The sequence below is a fragment of the Lineus longissimus genome, chromosome 6 (assembly GCF_910592395.1).
Source record: "Lineus longissimus chromosome 6, tnLinLong1.2, whole genome shotgun sequence".
Classification (NCBI taxonomy): Eukaryota; Metazoa; Nemertea; class Pilidiophora; order Heteronemertea; family Lineidae; genus Lineus; species Lineus longissimus.
The window spans coordinates 16,788,350-16,804,805 of record NC_088313.1 but is presented as its reverse complement, the minus strand read 5'-3'; the positions used below and the strand labels follow the sequence as shown (position 1 = coordinate 16,804,805).

The 16,456-nt window shown below is 40.9% G+C and overlaps 1 protein-coding gene across 1 annotated transcript; it reads right to left on the bottom strand.

The window, feature by feature from the left end:
- Positions 1-2,325: 2,325 nt before the first annotated feature.
- Positions 2,326-14,553, bottom strand: LOC135489094 (uncharacterized). Its single transcript, XM_064774260.1, has 13 exons — positions 14,223-14,553; positions 13,426-13,892; positions 11,453-13,138; positions 11,242-11,332; positions 10,321-10,474; positions 9,900-9,962; positions 9,581-9,646; positions 9,310-9,402; positions 8,894-8,927; positions 8,667-8,734; positions 8,242-8,356; positions 7,530-7,607; positions 2,326-5,065 (listed from the first exon to the last, which is right to left on the bottom strand). The coding sequence occupies exons 3-12, from the start codon at positions 11,493-11,495 to the stop codon at positions 7,549-7,551; spliced, it is 786 nt and encodes a 261-aa protein (XP_064630330.1). The 5' UTR covers positions 11,496-13,138; positions 13,426-13,892; positions 14,223-14,553; the 3' UTR covers positions 2,326-5,065; positions 7,530-7,548.
- Between the last annotated feature and the right edge of the window lie 1,903 nt (positions 14,554-16,456).

Sequence of the window (16,456 nt, the reverse complement as noted above, 5' to 3'; positions counted from 1 at the left end):
AGTAGGTTGTTCTTGAACAAGAACGATAACCAATGTGTCAAAGGACGTTAGGTTGTTCAACGAGGACAAAACGTACTTGAGGACGAGCTCCCTATTCAGGGTATCTCAAAAGACAATGTAATAGCTTGTTCTCGTATAAGGGCAAGATGAAATTGATGGCGATCTCGTTACTTACGATGTCCTAAATGAATGTAGGTTGTTCTTAACACTTGATTCAGGGTGTCCCAAAGGGAATCAGAGGGTTGTTCTTTTACAAGGATAAGACGTAATGAATGAAGATGTTATTCGGGGTGTCTCCAAAGACTGTTGGTTGTTATCCGACAAGGACAGGATGTACTCGATGGAGAATTCCTATTCCAGGGTGTCCAAAAACGACAGCAGGCTGTTCCCTCACAAGAGTGAGACGTAGTGGATACAAACGTACTTATTCAGGGTGTCTCAATGAAATATAGGCTGTGCTCAAGTAAGGACAAGAACTTCCTATTTAGGCTGTGTCAAACGTCAAGAGGTTGTTCACTTACATGGGCGAGATGTACTGGATCGTGGATGGCTATTCACGGTGTCTCAAGAGACAGTAGATTGTTCTCTAAACAGTTGGAGAGCTTTACTTTACAGGGCGTCCCAAAAGAATGTAGGTTCTTCTCTAACAAAGTTGATGACTAGTCTCATTAGTTCTTCATGTATACTCTTGACGTTTTGAACTCTTTACCCGATAATGATTGACTGCGTTGCTGAAGTGATTATTTTCCCAATCATCGTTTTGTGCAACCAAAGCTTGAACAGGTTCGTGAGGACAAAAAGCCTGATTGGGGACATGATTTGATAGTCTTGGAAACAATGCTGCATGGCACATTGTGACTGCTGATCAGTTAAAAATACTCCCTGCTGTGTTGACGGATAGACTGCCTCTGGAGTTCATGCCAGGGACAACAGGTTGATTTGATGTCAAATCGCTGGATGACATCAGTGATTCTGATGATATGTTCTTACACTGGAGATGACTAGATACAGGGGACTGGCTTTTATAGATTTGATCAGCTCTGGAAACAGGTTGAGTTTATCAAAACATCTGTGGACATTGCATTGTTGTTTTTCTTACTTTGTTTATTGGTGCTCACTGAAGAATAATTGACAACCAATAAAGGACGGCCATTGTGATGAGACGGGCACAACCAGGAGTTGAAGACAATGCAGATACATTCACAGAAGTATTGTCACAACCAGAAACCTTCAAGGAGACTGTCACAACCAGGGCCATTTGGTAAATTGGACAAGAGACTGGCACAACCATGGATGACACTCCATTTGTTTGTACCCTCAATTCCTCCGTCAAAGAAGGCAGCATCGGTACATCCTTATGACAGACGTTTCCATCCCTTGAGTCCCGGTGCCCTCTATTGTTGGCCAAGACAACTAGGTTTTCTTTTTTCTTGACGTCTCCCGCCAATAGGCAAACAGACATCTAATCTTGGGTGTACAGCTGGAAAGTGCATCCACATGGTTATGTCTAGCAGGCAGGAAGGCGACAGGACGCGACTCATTGATTTTCAATGCAGCCATCATGCAGTCCAGCCTGGTGCACAAGCAATATCATTATTCACCTGCTATTCCCAGGCACTCTCATTAACTCTTTCAAAACAAACATTGCCTCATCAATAGGCCTGATTAGATTTGAGTTCCAAATATTCATCCAAGATGACTATAAAAAAGGCTCTAGGATGACTGAGGCAGATGGCTCAGCAAGTGAGACCAAAAATGACACTAGACTAAGCGCACAGTGACCTTCCATCATCGTCTTCCATAATTCATACTGAACCTCCAGTGGTATTGCCTCCATAGCCATTGACACCCTTTGTCTGGAAGCTGGGCAATGTCAGTGCATTGAGGATCAAGATGCCATAATTCTGATAATCCTGGAACAGCAGGTCTGAGCACTCTACCTCAAGATAGTGTCTACGAAGAGAAGACACTCATTTGGCTTCTGAACTCAAGCTAGAGCTGGTACATGTATGTCCTCAAATGATACAATGTACACCGCCTGTAACAGTATACTAAAGTATCATTTACAGTATGCTATAAATAGAACGATAATGAGCAGAGCCCCCTGGTGCTTAATTGACATACCCAGCACGAGAGGGATGCTCAATTGTAAGCAGCCCATTAGTTTTGATTTGTTTCGAGGGAGGGTTATCAATGTTAAAGGGCAAATATATATTCACAAAATATATTTAGTTTTTTCAATGAGACTTCCAAGCAAATTTGAGTAAGCAGGCTAAACGATGCCATTGAATGTAGAAACAAAGAAATGAAAAACCTAAATCAATGTTGAAAATGACTATACTAGCGTTTTTAATATGGAATATACATGATTCCAACTCTCCACCAGTTTACAAAACCGTCTGAATGCGATTTCAACAGAACATGGTGCTGGTCTGATCCAATGCAGGCCCAATACCTACCAAAGAGAGTTTCAGTAGATTTTGTAAGGGCAACACCTTTCAAGTCTAAAATAGGTGTGATCGAATTAGTCTCTATGATACTGATATTGAGACTGTTGGGTTGAGGGCAAACTCCGCCCCAAAACTTTGGCCAAAGCTTCTCAGCTTTGGACCTACATTGTACATGCATTACATGATTGAAATAAATTTGGCTTGGGGTGAAAATATTAGTTATGAACTATCTGCATCTGTATATAAAAACTATTTATAATGAGAATGGTAAAATTTTGATATAACACAAATTTTGAAATGGATATGGAACAGTATAATGTTTCTTCTATTCCTATAAGTATAATCTAAAAAAATGTTCAAAATGATCTTTTCACCCATTTTGAGTCGCCACAACTTTCAGTTTACAGAGTGTGTCAAAATACATGCAACAACCAATGAATGACTCTGGTCTTCTGAAACTGAGAAGCCACAGTGCCTTTACGAGTGGCTATTCGACAAGATATAATTTACAATTTAAAAATGAAAATTACAATCACCCTTTCAACTTAAAAATCTACACAATTGCATGTGTCATGCAATACAAAATAAAAACCCTTACATCAGGATGGACATATCGCTACATCCAATAAAATCTTGGGCGATGTGCATATTCTAGAACTTGCACAAAACCAGCAATTCAAGCCTATCGCATTGATTCAATGTCAGTTTTTCTGTCACGATACCAACCACTGAGGAGAACCTTTACATATTACAAATTGTGATCAAAACTCAATTCTAAGCATGATAATTATTACTCGTATGATTTTTAAAAATTACACTCTATGATTGACACAACGATAACTGGCAGCACCAAATTTGATTTCAACAAAATCTTCTGTCAGAAGAAACAGAATGGCAGGCAAATTAAGACACAAGTAAAGTGAAACCTCCCTCAGCAGTGACCTCTCTATTAAGGACACCCTCTCTTGAATTCAAATTGGTCATTTCAATTGAATTTGACTGCTGCATAATCAGGACACCTTTCCATTAAGGACAGCATTTGCAGGTCTCCAATGGTGTCCTCAACAGAGAGGTTCTACCGTACAGTGTCAAAAGGCTGTGTGTAGCTTGAAGGTACAATCAATAAGGAATACTGCTAATTACTGTCACAGAACCAGGGGCATCTAGGAGTCTGGACGAGACACTGGTAACCAACCCAAAAAGTCATGTGACAGTCACAAGCTTGATGCTGGCGATTGATGATCGCACGATGGAGTAACAATATAATATTCAGCCTCAGAAAGAGCCTGGTTAAGGGTTGCATGAGAAAACATCAATATTTTATGTACACTTTTGGATACATCATCTCTGTCACAATCCTGTAATTGGCTCTACCTTTTACAAGCAAACTGACTGATCGTTTTCCAACAACATTTTGAATAGAATGTAGAATAAAATGACAATAGGTGTAGCTTTTGAAATGAGTCCCGCCCACACATCTACTAATTGTTACATGCTAATATCGCACCACTTAATCAGCTAGGAATAACAAACACCATGCTTCAAACAGGACAAACAAAGTAACAGGAACGTTACAAACAATAGAAAGGATGCATGTTATTTACGTTGGCCGCAATAAAATACCCTATCCAGGTGATTAAAGACCCAGGCATGGTGCACATCGGCACAAAACAAACATCACAACCTTTCACCATTGAAAACTCTCAATTCAATCAGAATTCGTGAGAATTTTATGCATCACACAACCAGGTGGAAATGCCACGGGGGAAATGATACTCGATTGATTACTAAACAATGAATAAAACCATAAAATACAACTGGCTGGGATTCAAGACAATTAGCAGGAAATTGGACACCTTTGAAAACCATGATTACGAACGAGAATGTATATGAATTAGTGGACCTTATCCGAGTACGAAATATTTAATTTCGACCTGATAGTGATACTGGGATACATAATAAATCGAACTACAAGGATATGAAATACAATTAGTTTTTGCAGCTATCTAAAACAAACATACAAACGAAGGAAAGAATGCAAAATACATTTGTACAAAAGTTACACATGAAATAATAGAGCACTATGTAAACCGGGCCATTTCTGAGACAAGAGAGATATCCTTTAACCCTTTTGCTGCGGGATGACGTCCACAGCAAGTCATGTCACAAGTCTCATCACGTGAAGGTGACGTGCATATTAACACGTCATGCACTACAAATTACAATGATTTTTATTCATCCGCACACGGCAACAGCCTCTCTAAACATGCTATACACACTCAGAAAAGACTAGTTTGTTCCAAATACCATCCCTTTCAGATAAAAGAAGCACTGCTCAGCATTGCTTTCCACTGCCCGGCAAGGACTGCTGGAGGCTGAAAAATGCTTCCGCACTGAAAGTGTTAACTGAACAGTTCAACCATGAGATTAAACTGGGTCTTTCAAATTATGCAAAAGAGAAGCCAAAAAGGTGCCAGTATACAGTATGTGAAGACATGGTTTTGATAAACTTTATATGATGTATACATGACTCATAAAAAATGATGAGTGAAAATAGTACAGACTTGGTCTGCTGATGAAAGAACTTGCCAAACTTCAAGGGGTGAGGCGCTTGACTGAAAAGACAAGAAACGACACAAATATTCAGTAGTTATTCATGGGAGTTCTGTTATAGAACGAGAGACGCTGCCAGCGTCACTTGCACTTTTGCAGTGAACTGGGTAATGTTTGCAACAGCTTTATTTCTGTGATTTGGGAAGAAAACACGAACATTAAACCACCCGGTAACTACAATTTCAGCTCTAAAATGTAATACATTAACCATTAAGTTTTGGCAGCAAACACAGAATTCAATCTATGTGAAATGAATTTAAATTCAATGAGAGAAGTACAGATCTATGGAGGATAAGTGAAAAAAGTTTTAGAATAGTCTGGCCTGAATAGATAATGAAACTAACATTATTTACTATTGAATGACAGACATCTTGACATTTGAAAAGAAAAATTATGTATCAACAATATGTTATGATTTTTTTTAAACGCTTGGGGACAGGGTGGCTATATGCAGTTCTTATCAAGCTTGATTAGCTCCTGACATTTTCTGAGCTAAAATAACTGGAAATGAAATCATGAGAACCCTGGGATGGATGTAAGGCTTCACCAAATAAACTGTCAGCTTCCATTACCAGCAAGATGAACGAATATTAAGTTTACAACAATACACGTTGACTTTTTGGGCCCAGTATGATTATTGTTCGACATTCATTGAGATATAATTCACTAGTATCATGTAGGATATACATGGAGACATAATTTTACCAGTCAAATTTTCCAGTCATGGTACAATCACCCATCATCAATATTATCTCGCCAGCCCGAGAAAAACATTAAAAAAACATGAATTTCAGACAGTGAAAAAAATTGTCCTGATTTCACCTACATGTACAAAAGGTATATGGATGGATATCAATGTCATCTCGATGCATTATCAATTCACAGTGACTTTCCATCATGAATCACTTGAAATGATTAAAGCGCTATGAATTTTATTCAAGCCTGACCACGTCAATGACAGTCAATGGTATTTAGGCCGATTCAAGCTTGGTGATAAAACATGTAGAATCTGAATGGAAGAAACATTTGTATTTTTTGGGTTTCAAGTGTGAGTTGTCCGATTTTATATGTTGTCCCACTTCATGTGATGTAGGTTTTTGTGTAGGTGGTAGCCCTTTCATCGACCTACAATTCATCCTTTCATTACAGCAAGGAAGAGGTTTAACCCTTTCACTGCGGTTGAATCATGTTACCTCTCATCATGTGCGGGTGACACGCATAACACATCATGTCTGACTTCAATTCACCAGCATTTGGCCGCAGCCTTCCTAAACATGCCACATAGTCTTATGATCGACTGGCATTAGAGGTAGGAGTTTGGAAGTAAAAAGTGTCTCAAAACCCTTTCATAAGGGGTGACACTATAATAAATGATAATTCACTTTTATATTGCTACGGGATATAACATTTGGGATGGCTTTTATCTTTAAGCATTTGTGACCCGCTCTACCAAAACTAGGCGCTTGTCGCATCTGAACTTGACAGGTTGATACGGACTTGTTGTTCATTTCCCTATTGTAGACCTTTTGTGAAATGTGACCAAATCAGTTCGCAATAGATTTCACAAAAGGTCTACAATAGGGAAATGAACAACAAGTCCGTATCAACCTGTCAAGTTCAGTTTGTAATAGATTTCACAAAAGGTCTACAATAGGGAAATGAACAACAAGTCCGTATCAACCTGTCAAGTTCAGATGCGACAAGCGCCTAGTTTTGGTAGAGCGGGTCACATTTTGAAACCGTAACAATCAATTGCATGTTTTGCAATCAGAGAGAAAAACACCAGCATCATGATCATGTGATTGATATGCCAGCATACCAGGCACCTCGTTAAAATTGAGCTAGTAATTAGCCAAGAATTTACGCTGAATTGTTATGGTTTATAGACTGCGACAGCCGAGCCGAATGTGGTCTGACTGGGCCCTGGACAGGTGGTGCAGGTCAGGCATTCATAGTATAGAAAACAACATGATGACGTTGTATCGCAGATACCGATGTCAGATGCTACCAGCTGCATTCCATGCAGCCAAGACAAAAAAATCAACCAGTGACAGTGTGTGCAAGTCACTACTGTAATTCATTCATTTTAAGAATTGATGTGATATCGTAATTGAGGTATCAGTGATTTCGTCACCCCACCAAGCCACTCATTATGGCTGCATTTAATTAGTTATAATCTGAAGGTTGTAGGGTGCAGGTTCATCGAAGGTCATGTAGTTCACTGCTGTGCAGAGAATGGCAATAATGTGTTGTTACTGAATGTGACATCTTATAGTGGCTGCCGTTTGTTGCACAGCTGTGGAATCTTCCCCCTCCCCCTCTGGGAACCAGTCCGAACATAGGCTATCTACAAATCAAGAAGGCAGGAGACATTCAGGTTCATAGAATGATAGAGGGCAGCACGATCCATACCATGCTGGAAAATTACCCAGATGTCACTGGATGCAAGCGAAAAGTTTGACTTACCAGAATAAATGCATTCATTTTAAACCATATGTTTCTTCAGATATTTCATCATCCCAAAGGTCCGAACACGCTTTTTACCTGCAAGAATAAGAATGAAAACAGCTTTCATAAAGAGTGTCTACCATCAGTTTAGTGCAACACTGACAAGTCCAGTTTTAACTAGGAAAAGGTTCCAACTGCAGCTGGTACAACATGTATCACTGTTAGTAGCATTCCCAACTTGATTGATGTCATTATTGCAGCGAGATGGACACTATTCTAATTATTACCTTGAACATCAGTTTATACTGCAACTGCTGATAAAATCCCAATCAAATTATCACATTCTGAATAATTCCACAGTGACACTCCTAAATTGCATTCGAATCAAATGACTTCATACTAGTGTCGAAACAATGTCAATCCAACACAACTGCAGGATGAAACTGACAGCCAACATTCAACAAGTTCTCATCTGGTTCTGATTTTACTCGACTTCTTACATCAGAAAATTGCTAAGGAGTTGTGCAACGCCTAGTTTCAAATATAGGTGGCAGCACTTGCTGGTACAAGAGTGAGATCAAGAGAGGAATTCCAGCGGAGACCTTGATCATTCAAGATGATAGGGACAGACAAACGGCAACGAAATCAGGCAGTGTCGTTGGGCCAAGTGTGTAAATATCACAGGAAGATCAGAAATTACAAATGCCACACCACAATCAGTGGAACTCACCAAAAACTTTTAAAAGCTGCTCATCACAAAGCATGAACTGTCTATTCGAAGGGTCTTGAAGATTCCGCTCTCGGACTATTTCCCACATGTTCTTAACAACGTCTTTTCTTGGCATCTGAAACAACGAGAAAAGTGTTTTGTGGGTCATGTGTTATAAACAAGATGCCACCTAAGCCTAAAATACCAAACTGTAGGCACTGGTGGCCTCACCAAACACGCAATGGTGGAGGTAAAATGTACATTAACACCATGACACCAGCAGTGAAAGACACTGGTGTTTAAAATATCCACCACTGATCTCATTCAGTATACCAGGTGCCAGGCTCAGTCACGGATCTTTACAGCCACTGACCTGCATCAAACTACAGCACATCCCCAAAGATATCAGGAGCATGAGCTTGCATTAGCATGAAGAGACAACTTACTTTATCAGTACCCATTACTGCAGCCAATTCAGGAGTCAGGTCACAAGGTCGACTATAAATGGAGGTGCCTGAAAGTATCCAAATGGTTAGGACAGTAATTTCACTTTTCTGTATGCTATTTGCTTTATTTACTGTAAGCTAGTGAACCGCCACAGGAAGGAACAGCTAAATGGATTATTATACACTTTTAAACTGTCAGAGACAGATGGAAAATGTTTTTAACTTACCAGCAGCCCTTGGCTTTTTTGGTTTGTCACTTTTCTGAAACAAGACAGATAATTATGATACTAGATTTTACTCTCTAAGGAGATAAATGATTTGAAGGCTGAGGCAAATCTTTTAATTCATTGCTTCTTGCTGCTTTGAAACTCACATCAGGTTCAAATGAGCTGGGACAAGAAAGATTGCTGTTTGAAATTAACCTGTTCTAGCTGATGCTCAGCACTGACTCAACTTATCATCTTCTTCAATTTGTGAGAGTTGCCGAACAGAGACGGGGGAAATTTAAACCTGTTTTCGGACGACGACCAGAGCCATTGAAGGCGGTGTTTTTGAGGATATCTTGCCCATTGTTTCCTAAACTCCAATGAATACCATCGTCAATCAGCCACTGACTATGTGGAGACAGGAATGTCCTACTCACTGGTGGTTTGACTTTCTTTGCGGTTCGACGCCGTGGTCTACCGCCATTCTCTTCTTCCTGTAACTTGCGGGCTAATTCTTCATCATCTAAATTCTGGAAAAAGGTCGCTTAGAAAGTAAATTTACCAAAAAAGAGAAGTTGAAAAAGTTCATAAAACAACTACCTGGCCAGGGTAAGTAAAAGATTCCAGTCTTCCAACCAATCCAGTCCCATTAGCTCCAAATCTAATTCTAAATCAACTGAAAGCTTGCTGTAACTTTTATGGACTTACCTTTTCATCATCCGATGATACGACTTCTGGTTTTGACTTTACTTTTGATGTGGCTTTACTTCTGGGCTAAAAAAAAAAGGACAATAGGTACTGAAATCATGCACCTTAGTGCCAGTGGTGTCTCATGAAGCCAATGATACCACTTTTTTGGGGTGGGGGAGATGATTCAACTATTTTGTAGCTTCAAGGTACTTTGAGATGGTCTCTCGATCAAATGGCGTGAATAACAAAAGTTTGATGGGAGCCACAGGACCATTTTTAACTTTCATATTTTGCAGATCCACCAAACTAACATGCATTGGCATTTTTCATTGCTTACTTTGGCAGCTGGTTTAGCTTGTGGTTTCTTCCTTGCTGGTTGGGCCTTTTTCTTTGGGGCTGCCTGAAGTGAAAAGTTGAAAAGACGTCATGGGAAAAGAGTGGAATAAACCACCTTGCTTTGGGTTTTCATGGCGCTTTCTACCAAAGTCAGTTTGTAATTTCAATTGTGTTGTTTGGATGGATCCAGGTTCCCTGTGTTTTATGTTATTTTATTCTTCAATACCATACACCGGCAATGACTAAACAAAAGGGAGTTCTGATGTCAAAAGGATTCGATCAAGACGACTTATAAAATGAGGATCAAATGAACTGGTCATGCAGTGCCATGTGAATCTGACTTCACTTATCGACCATGCAGCATACCTTGGTATAGCTGTAAGTGTCACGTTCCACACATGTCAGTCTGTCTCATCTCTTACCTTTTTCTCATCTGATTCCATCACAGATACGTCTGATACAGAGCTATCAGACGCAGTTCCATTCTCGCCATTTCTTTCATCAGCATCTGAGTCCTCTTGCGAATCTGTCTTCTCATTGATAAGTTCAATCAAGATGCCATCTATCTCTCCTTTCCTAAAAACAATTTCCGATGAAGTTAAATTAAGAATTATAAAAACTGCCTTTTCGGCCTACTGCCTCACATGAGTTCAGTTTGACAGTGTGAAACCTACTGCCATAGCAGCAGTGGCAATGGTTAAATTCAAGCCATACATGTATGACATAGATCAGGCCTACCCACAAATGGGCGACTTAACCAAAAGCACAGCCAGCTATCAATGCAGCTCAAAATTTCTGGAATGTAACAGCTAGGGCCTATTACTACTTGACAATCTGAAAATATATGACATTACACTGTCAGGCTATAAGTGAAAATGTAATCCACTGGTAGCGTACTTACAATGGATTCAGGGAAACTCTTCTAATGAAAGATGCTATGGGCTGTCTTTTTTGAGCGCCATGCCACCACCACAACAATGAACCAACAAGAAAGACCATACACCTGCCTGCCATATGAAGTCAAATACCACATTAGGCCTATGTTCTTCTGTTCGTTGTGCTAATTTAGGCTCGTTTTGCTCTGAACAGCCACGGCTGCCTCCTGGTGCCACCTATGTCTAGGCCTACAGTGAGTTGTTTGCCTGATTTTTGATTCTGTAGCTGCGACAGTCTGCTCACAGCTCAGTCTCGACTCGAGTCTGCTGTGTGGCGCGCTGCCCCTACTTACTCGGCTTTGCTCACAATGCGTCATTTCAAATGGCTCTATCCTTTACATACAAAGCCTACCAAGTACCATAATTGTGGGCTGTATGGACGCAGGAGTCCGACTTCCCCAGGCTCACCTTTCTGTGAAATCTGCACCAAACTTCTCCTCGAGCTGGCGACGAACTTTCCTCGCGGTGAGTCCTGACAAATCGGCATCCTTCACAATGGCTGAAAACAAACCAATCGGATTATTTTGGGGATTCAAATTACAATACAACACCTTATCTTCAATCTCGCAAATATTTAGCAAATTCTACAATGAAATAACAAGGGGAAACAACTTTTTACCAGCGATTTCTTCACGAAATTCTTCTTCAGTGGTGTCCGCCATGGTGTTGCGTGTGACAATCAGTCGAATTCCAATGGGGCCGTGCTAACAGCCCGAAGACATCTCGTGGTCGAGACTGTACCTGAATAACTTTACAGTGTTTTTGATGGTGGACCGGTTTAAAGACAATTGTATCTGTCGGTGCACCGTAATCAGGGATCCATATGCTACTCTGTACCGTCCACCGCATCGTCAACACCTACCGTAGGCCTTACTGTATTGACAATAACAACTGTGGCCCTCCTAATTCTTCGTTGAGCGTCGACCAACCGTGTTTCTTCAAGCTGGAATAACCCATTATTTGGGGATCTATCGAATCCAGCAATATGGTGTACTGTAACAGCTCTTGGCCGATTTAACACATTTAAGAACCTCATACAGCTGTGTACCCATTGTTATGCCTCGTCTTATAGACTTATTTCCTCAATCATTTGTTATGGAATAGTGCAACCAAAACCGTTACACCGTCCTGAACCAGCTTGACAATCCTGTCCTCAGGATGTGACAAACTCTTGCGTGTATAGTCAGTACTGAACTGTGAAGCTGTGGTAAATACATGACTGTGATGGGTGAAAGTGGATTTATTCTTCAATCTTTGGTGGATTCTTAATCTACAGAGCCAGGCCATAACAGGGATATACTTTTTGATAATTAATTTAAGGAAATATTGTGTCAGTGGCCAGTTTAGAACTTGTATTCTAAGGGCATGAAAATAGGCCCATATAAGTCCGCGAGTGACGATTTGATGGCAATCCTGTACACAAATCATTTTTTCTCAGGCAATCGGTATTGGAATGTTTTGAATTTTTACTATCATTTTGATAAAAGCCTCTTCATAATAAATTTAAAATTTGGTGGGAATTAAAGCACCCTTGGTGTACTTTTTTCACCAACCCATGTTCATTAAAATGTACACAGAATGTACACGCTGGCTGATAGAGGTCTCTGGCCTTTTCCACTTTTTTTTTATTCAAAACGTAGAGCCTGCAGAGATCCAGGAGTGAGTAAGGTAGGAAACTATGGGCAGTTATTACCGCAAATAAAGACAAACCAAAGCAAAGACACTTGTGTAGCATATCAAGGACACGCAGATTGATACTCCTATGTGTGCCACATCAAAGACATCTGGAATGCATGTTTTGTTTTTGTTTGATACAGCATAGATAAAACTAGACCGCAACCTCTCTGGGATGGACAGTTGTTTTCATGAGCCATACACAGCACAGACAAGACATGACTGCAATACCTCTCTGGACCATACACCACGTCAAAGATAACGATGCGAAGTCAACAGACGGCGCCACTGTAGATTGCTGGCGGCCGGATGCTGTTAGATCAGCAGTGATGAGGGTTCGAGCGAACCGAAATCGATCGTGGAATATGTATAGGCCTATAGTGTAAATAAACGTCTACATCATGAAGTTGTTAGCAACTTTCATTGCGTATATATGGTTGTATACATGTAATGTTCTTTTTTGGTCCTTGATCAAACAGCAGGTCCTATGCAGTAAGACGCATCAACGCAGGACTCAGGAATGTCGAAGACGGATTTGTCCCTAATTTTCTCCGTCACGTTAAAGAAGTTCTGCACTCCCCACCCGACGTCAAAGGGATAAGCGAAAGCAGCAGGTACTCGGTGGAAATTTCTGAAACGAAAAAGGTACACTGGGTTACTAAAATCAATGTATCGGTTATACTATGTTGCATGGCCATTGCCATTTTTGGACTGCGGTATTGAGCTTAGGTTTGGTGATAGCTTCGGAATCCGTCATAGCGGCGGCTAATTTGTCTGGATGGGACATGTATTTCGGCACCCTGTGAGGACCGCGTGAACGCGGCCGAATTGAATCAGGTGACGACCAACTCGAGACGACTTTCCTTGCCCCACATATCATAATTGGCGCAACAGGGGTTACGGGGCCGAGATACTTACCTCGTTCCTATATTCCATGCGAATCCATAACTGAAGAGCTGGTCCGGGGTACCTAACGTGTACCACTCCGTCATGTGATTCTGGTAGACATCAGTCCGATCATATTGCATCACTTTGACGATATCAGGTGATGGCACTTCCCAGGGCTGCCTCCAAATACAGCATTCTCCATAGGGCGCATTTTTGTCATAAGAGACGACATAACATGTCTCCTTGACATGGAGGAGGATGCATGGCCAATGATAGTCTAATCCGCCAAATACGGGGAGACAGAAGTCATCGTAATGTTCCGATATTGCGGGTATGGTGTAGTCATAGTATGTTTTGCCCCGCCCAACCTCGTACGGGGGTGGAGGAAGGGAGTACCAGGGTGATGGATTGTCCAGAGGATGGACGTAAAGAAGCCAATCCGCCTCGTATTGTTCTGGGAGCTTCGGGGCGCGGTGTCCATCGGCTGATTGTGCTGTCTGGAAAAACGAGACAAAATGAGGCGGTGTATCAGAGAAGAGTCTGACGCAGTTGCACAAAAAACAGGAAAGAGCCCGTGTACCAGTATATACATGGTAAATTCAGAGGACGAACCGGTGCAATGTTTTTGAGCGTTCGATTTCTTAGGGTTCCCCACCACGTTTTCTACAGGTACTGAAGGTATTCGGTCTCTACAGAACCATATCATCCGTCACCATAGAAAAGGGATGGAAACTATCTACAGGGGGTATCATTTTTAAAAATCGCATTACACCGCCGCATGTTCATCAGTCCCGGTTGTCCGAACAAAACCCAGTATAGAAGCTCACCTTATTTTGTTTCCGTAGAGGACGAAATCGATTTCTCATAAAATCGTGTTGGTTCCAGATTGTGATAGCCAGACATGACTGAAGACCAATCAGGAATACGTTCAGAATGAAAACCATCCGCATGATGAATACCATGATATATACACGAACGACAATACTGACCTAGTCTGTACTTTTGTCGAATTCTAATGCCTGTTTACAGACAAATTTTGTACTCCACTTTTGAGAGTCCTAAATACGTAACGAGCATGTTATAAAAGGTCACCAACCAGTGCCATTCATTGTTCAATGGCTATTTGAATGCCATCAAACTACATATACGCCATATCCGATCAGGCTTTGTCATTTTTAACCCTTTAATTTTGTGAGCCTAGTGTACTTTCCCAAACAATAAATCCGAAGTAGGCCCCGATAAACAAGACACGAGTTCCATTTTTGAGAAAATGTCTGCTGCTTGTTACGTCGTCCCTCCTCAGACGAACCAACCCTCCACACATCGGAGGTTGACATTTTATGTGCATTCTGCTGTTTAATGTCTCATCCCACCAGACTCCAGTCTGATGTACTCGAAATGAGTCTCGAAGCTATTCATTTCTTAGACGTGAGGACGTGCGGACGTGAGAAAGGCGCTGCTGAGGAGTGTAAGCCTTGCAAGGTGTTCAACACGCAACCTTCGCCCTATTCCGAGGCTCCAAACTGATTCTGATAAAACTCACCTCGTCACCATCAAAGTATCCCTACCCACAGGCTACGTATTTTCATAAGTCATCTCAAATAACATCATTATTTCTTGCCATAGTGAGTGGCAAATACTGTTTGAAGCACTAGGGAACAAAGCCAACTCTGAAAGCAAATGTTTGATATAATTTCAGTCGTCTGCTCGTTCTGAACCATTACACACCCAGTGCCCGAATCAACTTACTAAATTTCTCAAAAGTGTGTCACACAAAAAGGACATTAGGCGCAAAATACATTAGGTAATGTTCTATAATAAAAGTACCGGTGTAATATATGTGAGTGTTTCCGTGTGTGAGTGTTCCCCTACAAAGGGTTCAGGCCTAGAATGGTTGTGTCTCTTTAGCTCTGGCTTTGTTCGTTATTAGTTTATCAATAGGGGAGACACTGACACATGGGAAACACTGATAGATGTTACACCGGCATGAACTTGAATTTGGTTTCATAGAGAATAGTCCGAGCACATTCATTTCGTATTGCTGTATGCACATCCGGACCGGAAGGTCATTCTGAAGATCTTGAATTGATGAGACGTGTAAAACCGTTGTGGTCATGATGCTGTGTATATTATTGCTATCTTCTCTCGGCGCAAGAGGGCTCGAAAGTGCTCAAAAATGGTGATTCAGAACTTTGTCGAGGTCTGCCAAAACCATTAAATATATTTAGTGCCCGAAGCTGGCTCGTTTCTAAAAGGTGTTTCACACACAAAAAAACAAGGCGTAAAATACACAAAAAATTGGCAGGGAATTGTATATAGGGGCCTATCACATTTACATTTTGCTCTGGATTTTCTTTCAGCGCAAGATGACTCCGAACGTAATGTTAAAAATCTTGGTACATTAGTTCAGGGCAGTTCTAATTCAAGTATCAATTTTCGGCCAACCATTAGCCAACTGTTATGCAAGTTCAACTCTAGGGTCTGTCGGATGAAACTAAAAGCCGTGAGCCCTTGTACCGAGTGTCTATGCCAGGGCAAGTAAAAGATCCCACATAGGTGGACAGTAGCCTATAGTGGACTCCATACCTCAGGCAAAAATCCAATATAGGGTTACGGCGCCGGTAATGATAGGCCCATGATATATATGATATGAAACCATCGCTTTAGAAATAATCTGATCATCATCTAAAACCCAAACCATCATTATAAAACGTATTGAAATATAAGGACGTCTTTAAAATTTCAGATTTTTAAACTTCTTTCCTGGAATGAGACTGATTTCGTTTTAGGATTATCCGAAACATGATGCGAATTGCACCGAGACGATTCAATGGCTGTGAAAGCAACAAATGGCATTTCCAACATTAGTTAAATGGATTTCTTGCTTAATTAATTTCTAATCACTCTGCATCTCAGCTCGGCTACATCTGAGGAAGATTATCTTTTGGTGCATGATAATTGTTGCATTGAGTTTTTCCTTATTTATTGGGTATTTGGAATCGATCAAAGTGCACACAGTAGATCTTTGCCTCTCACGTGGACCATTTTGAGGCCCCGTTTG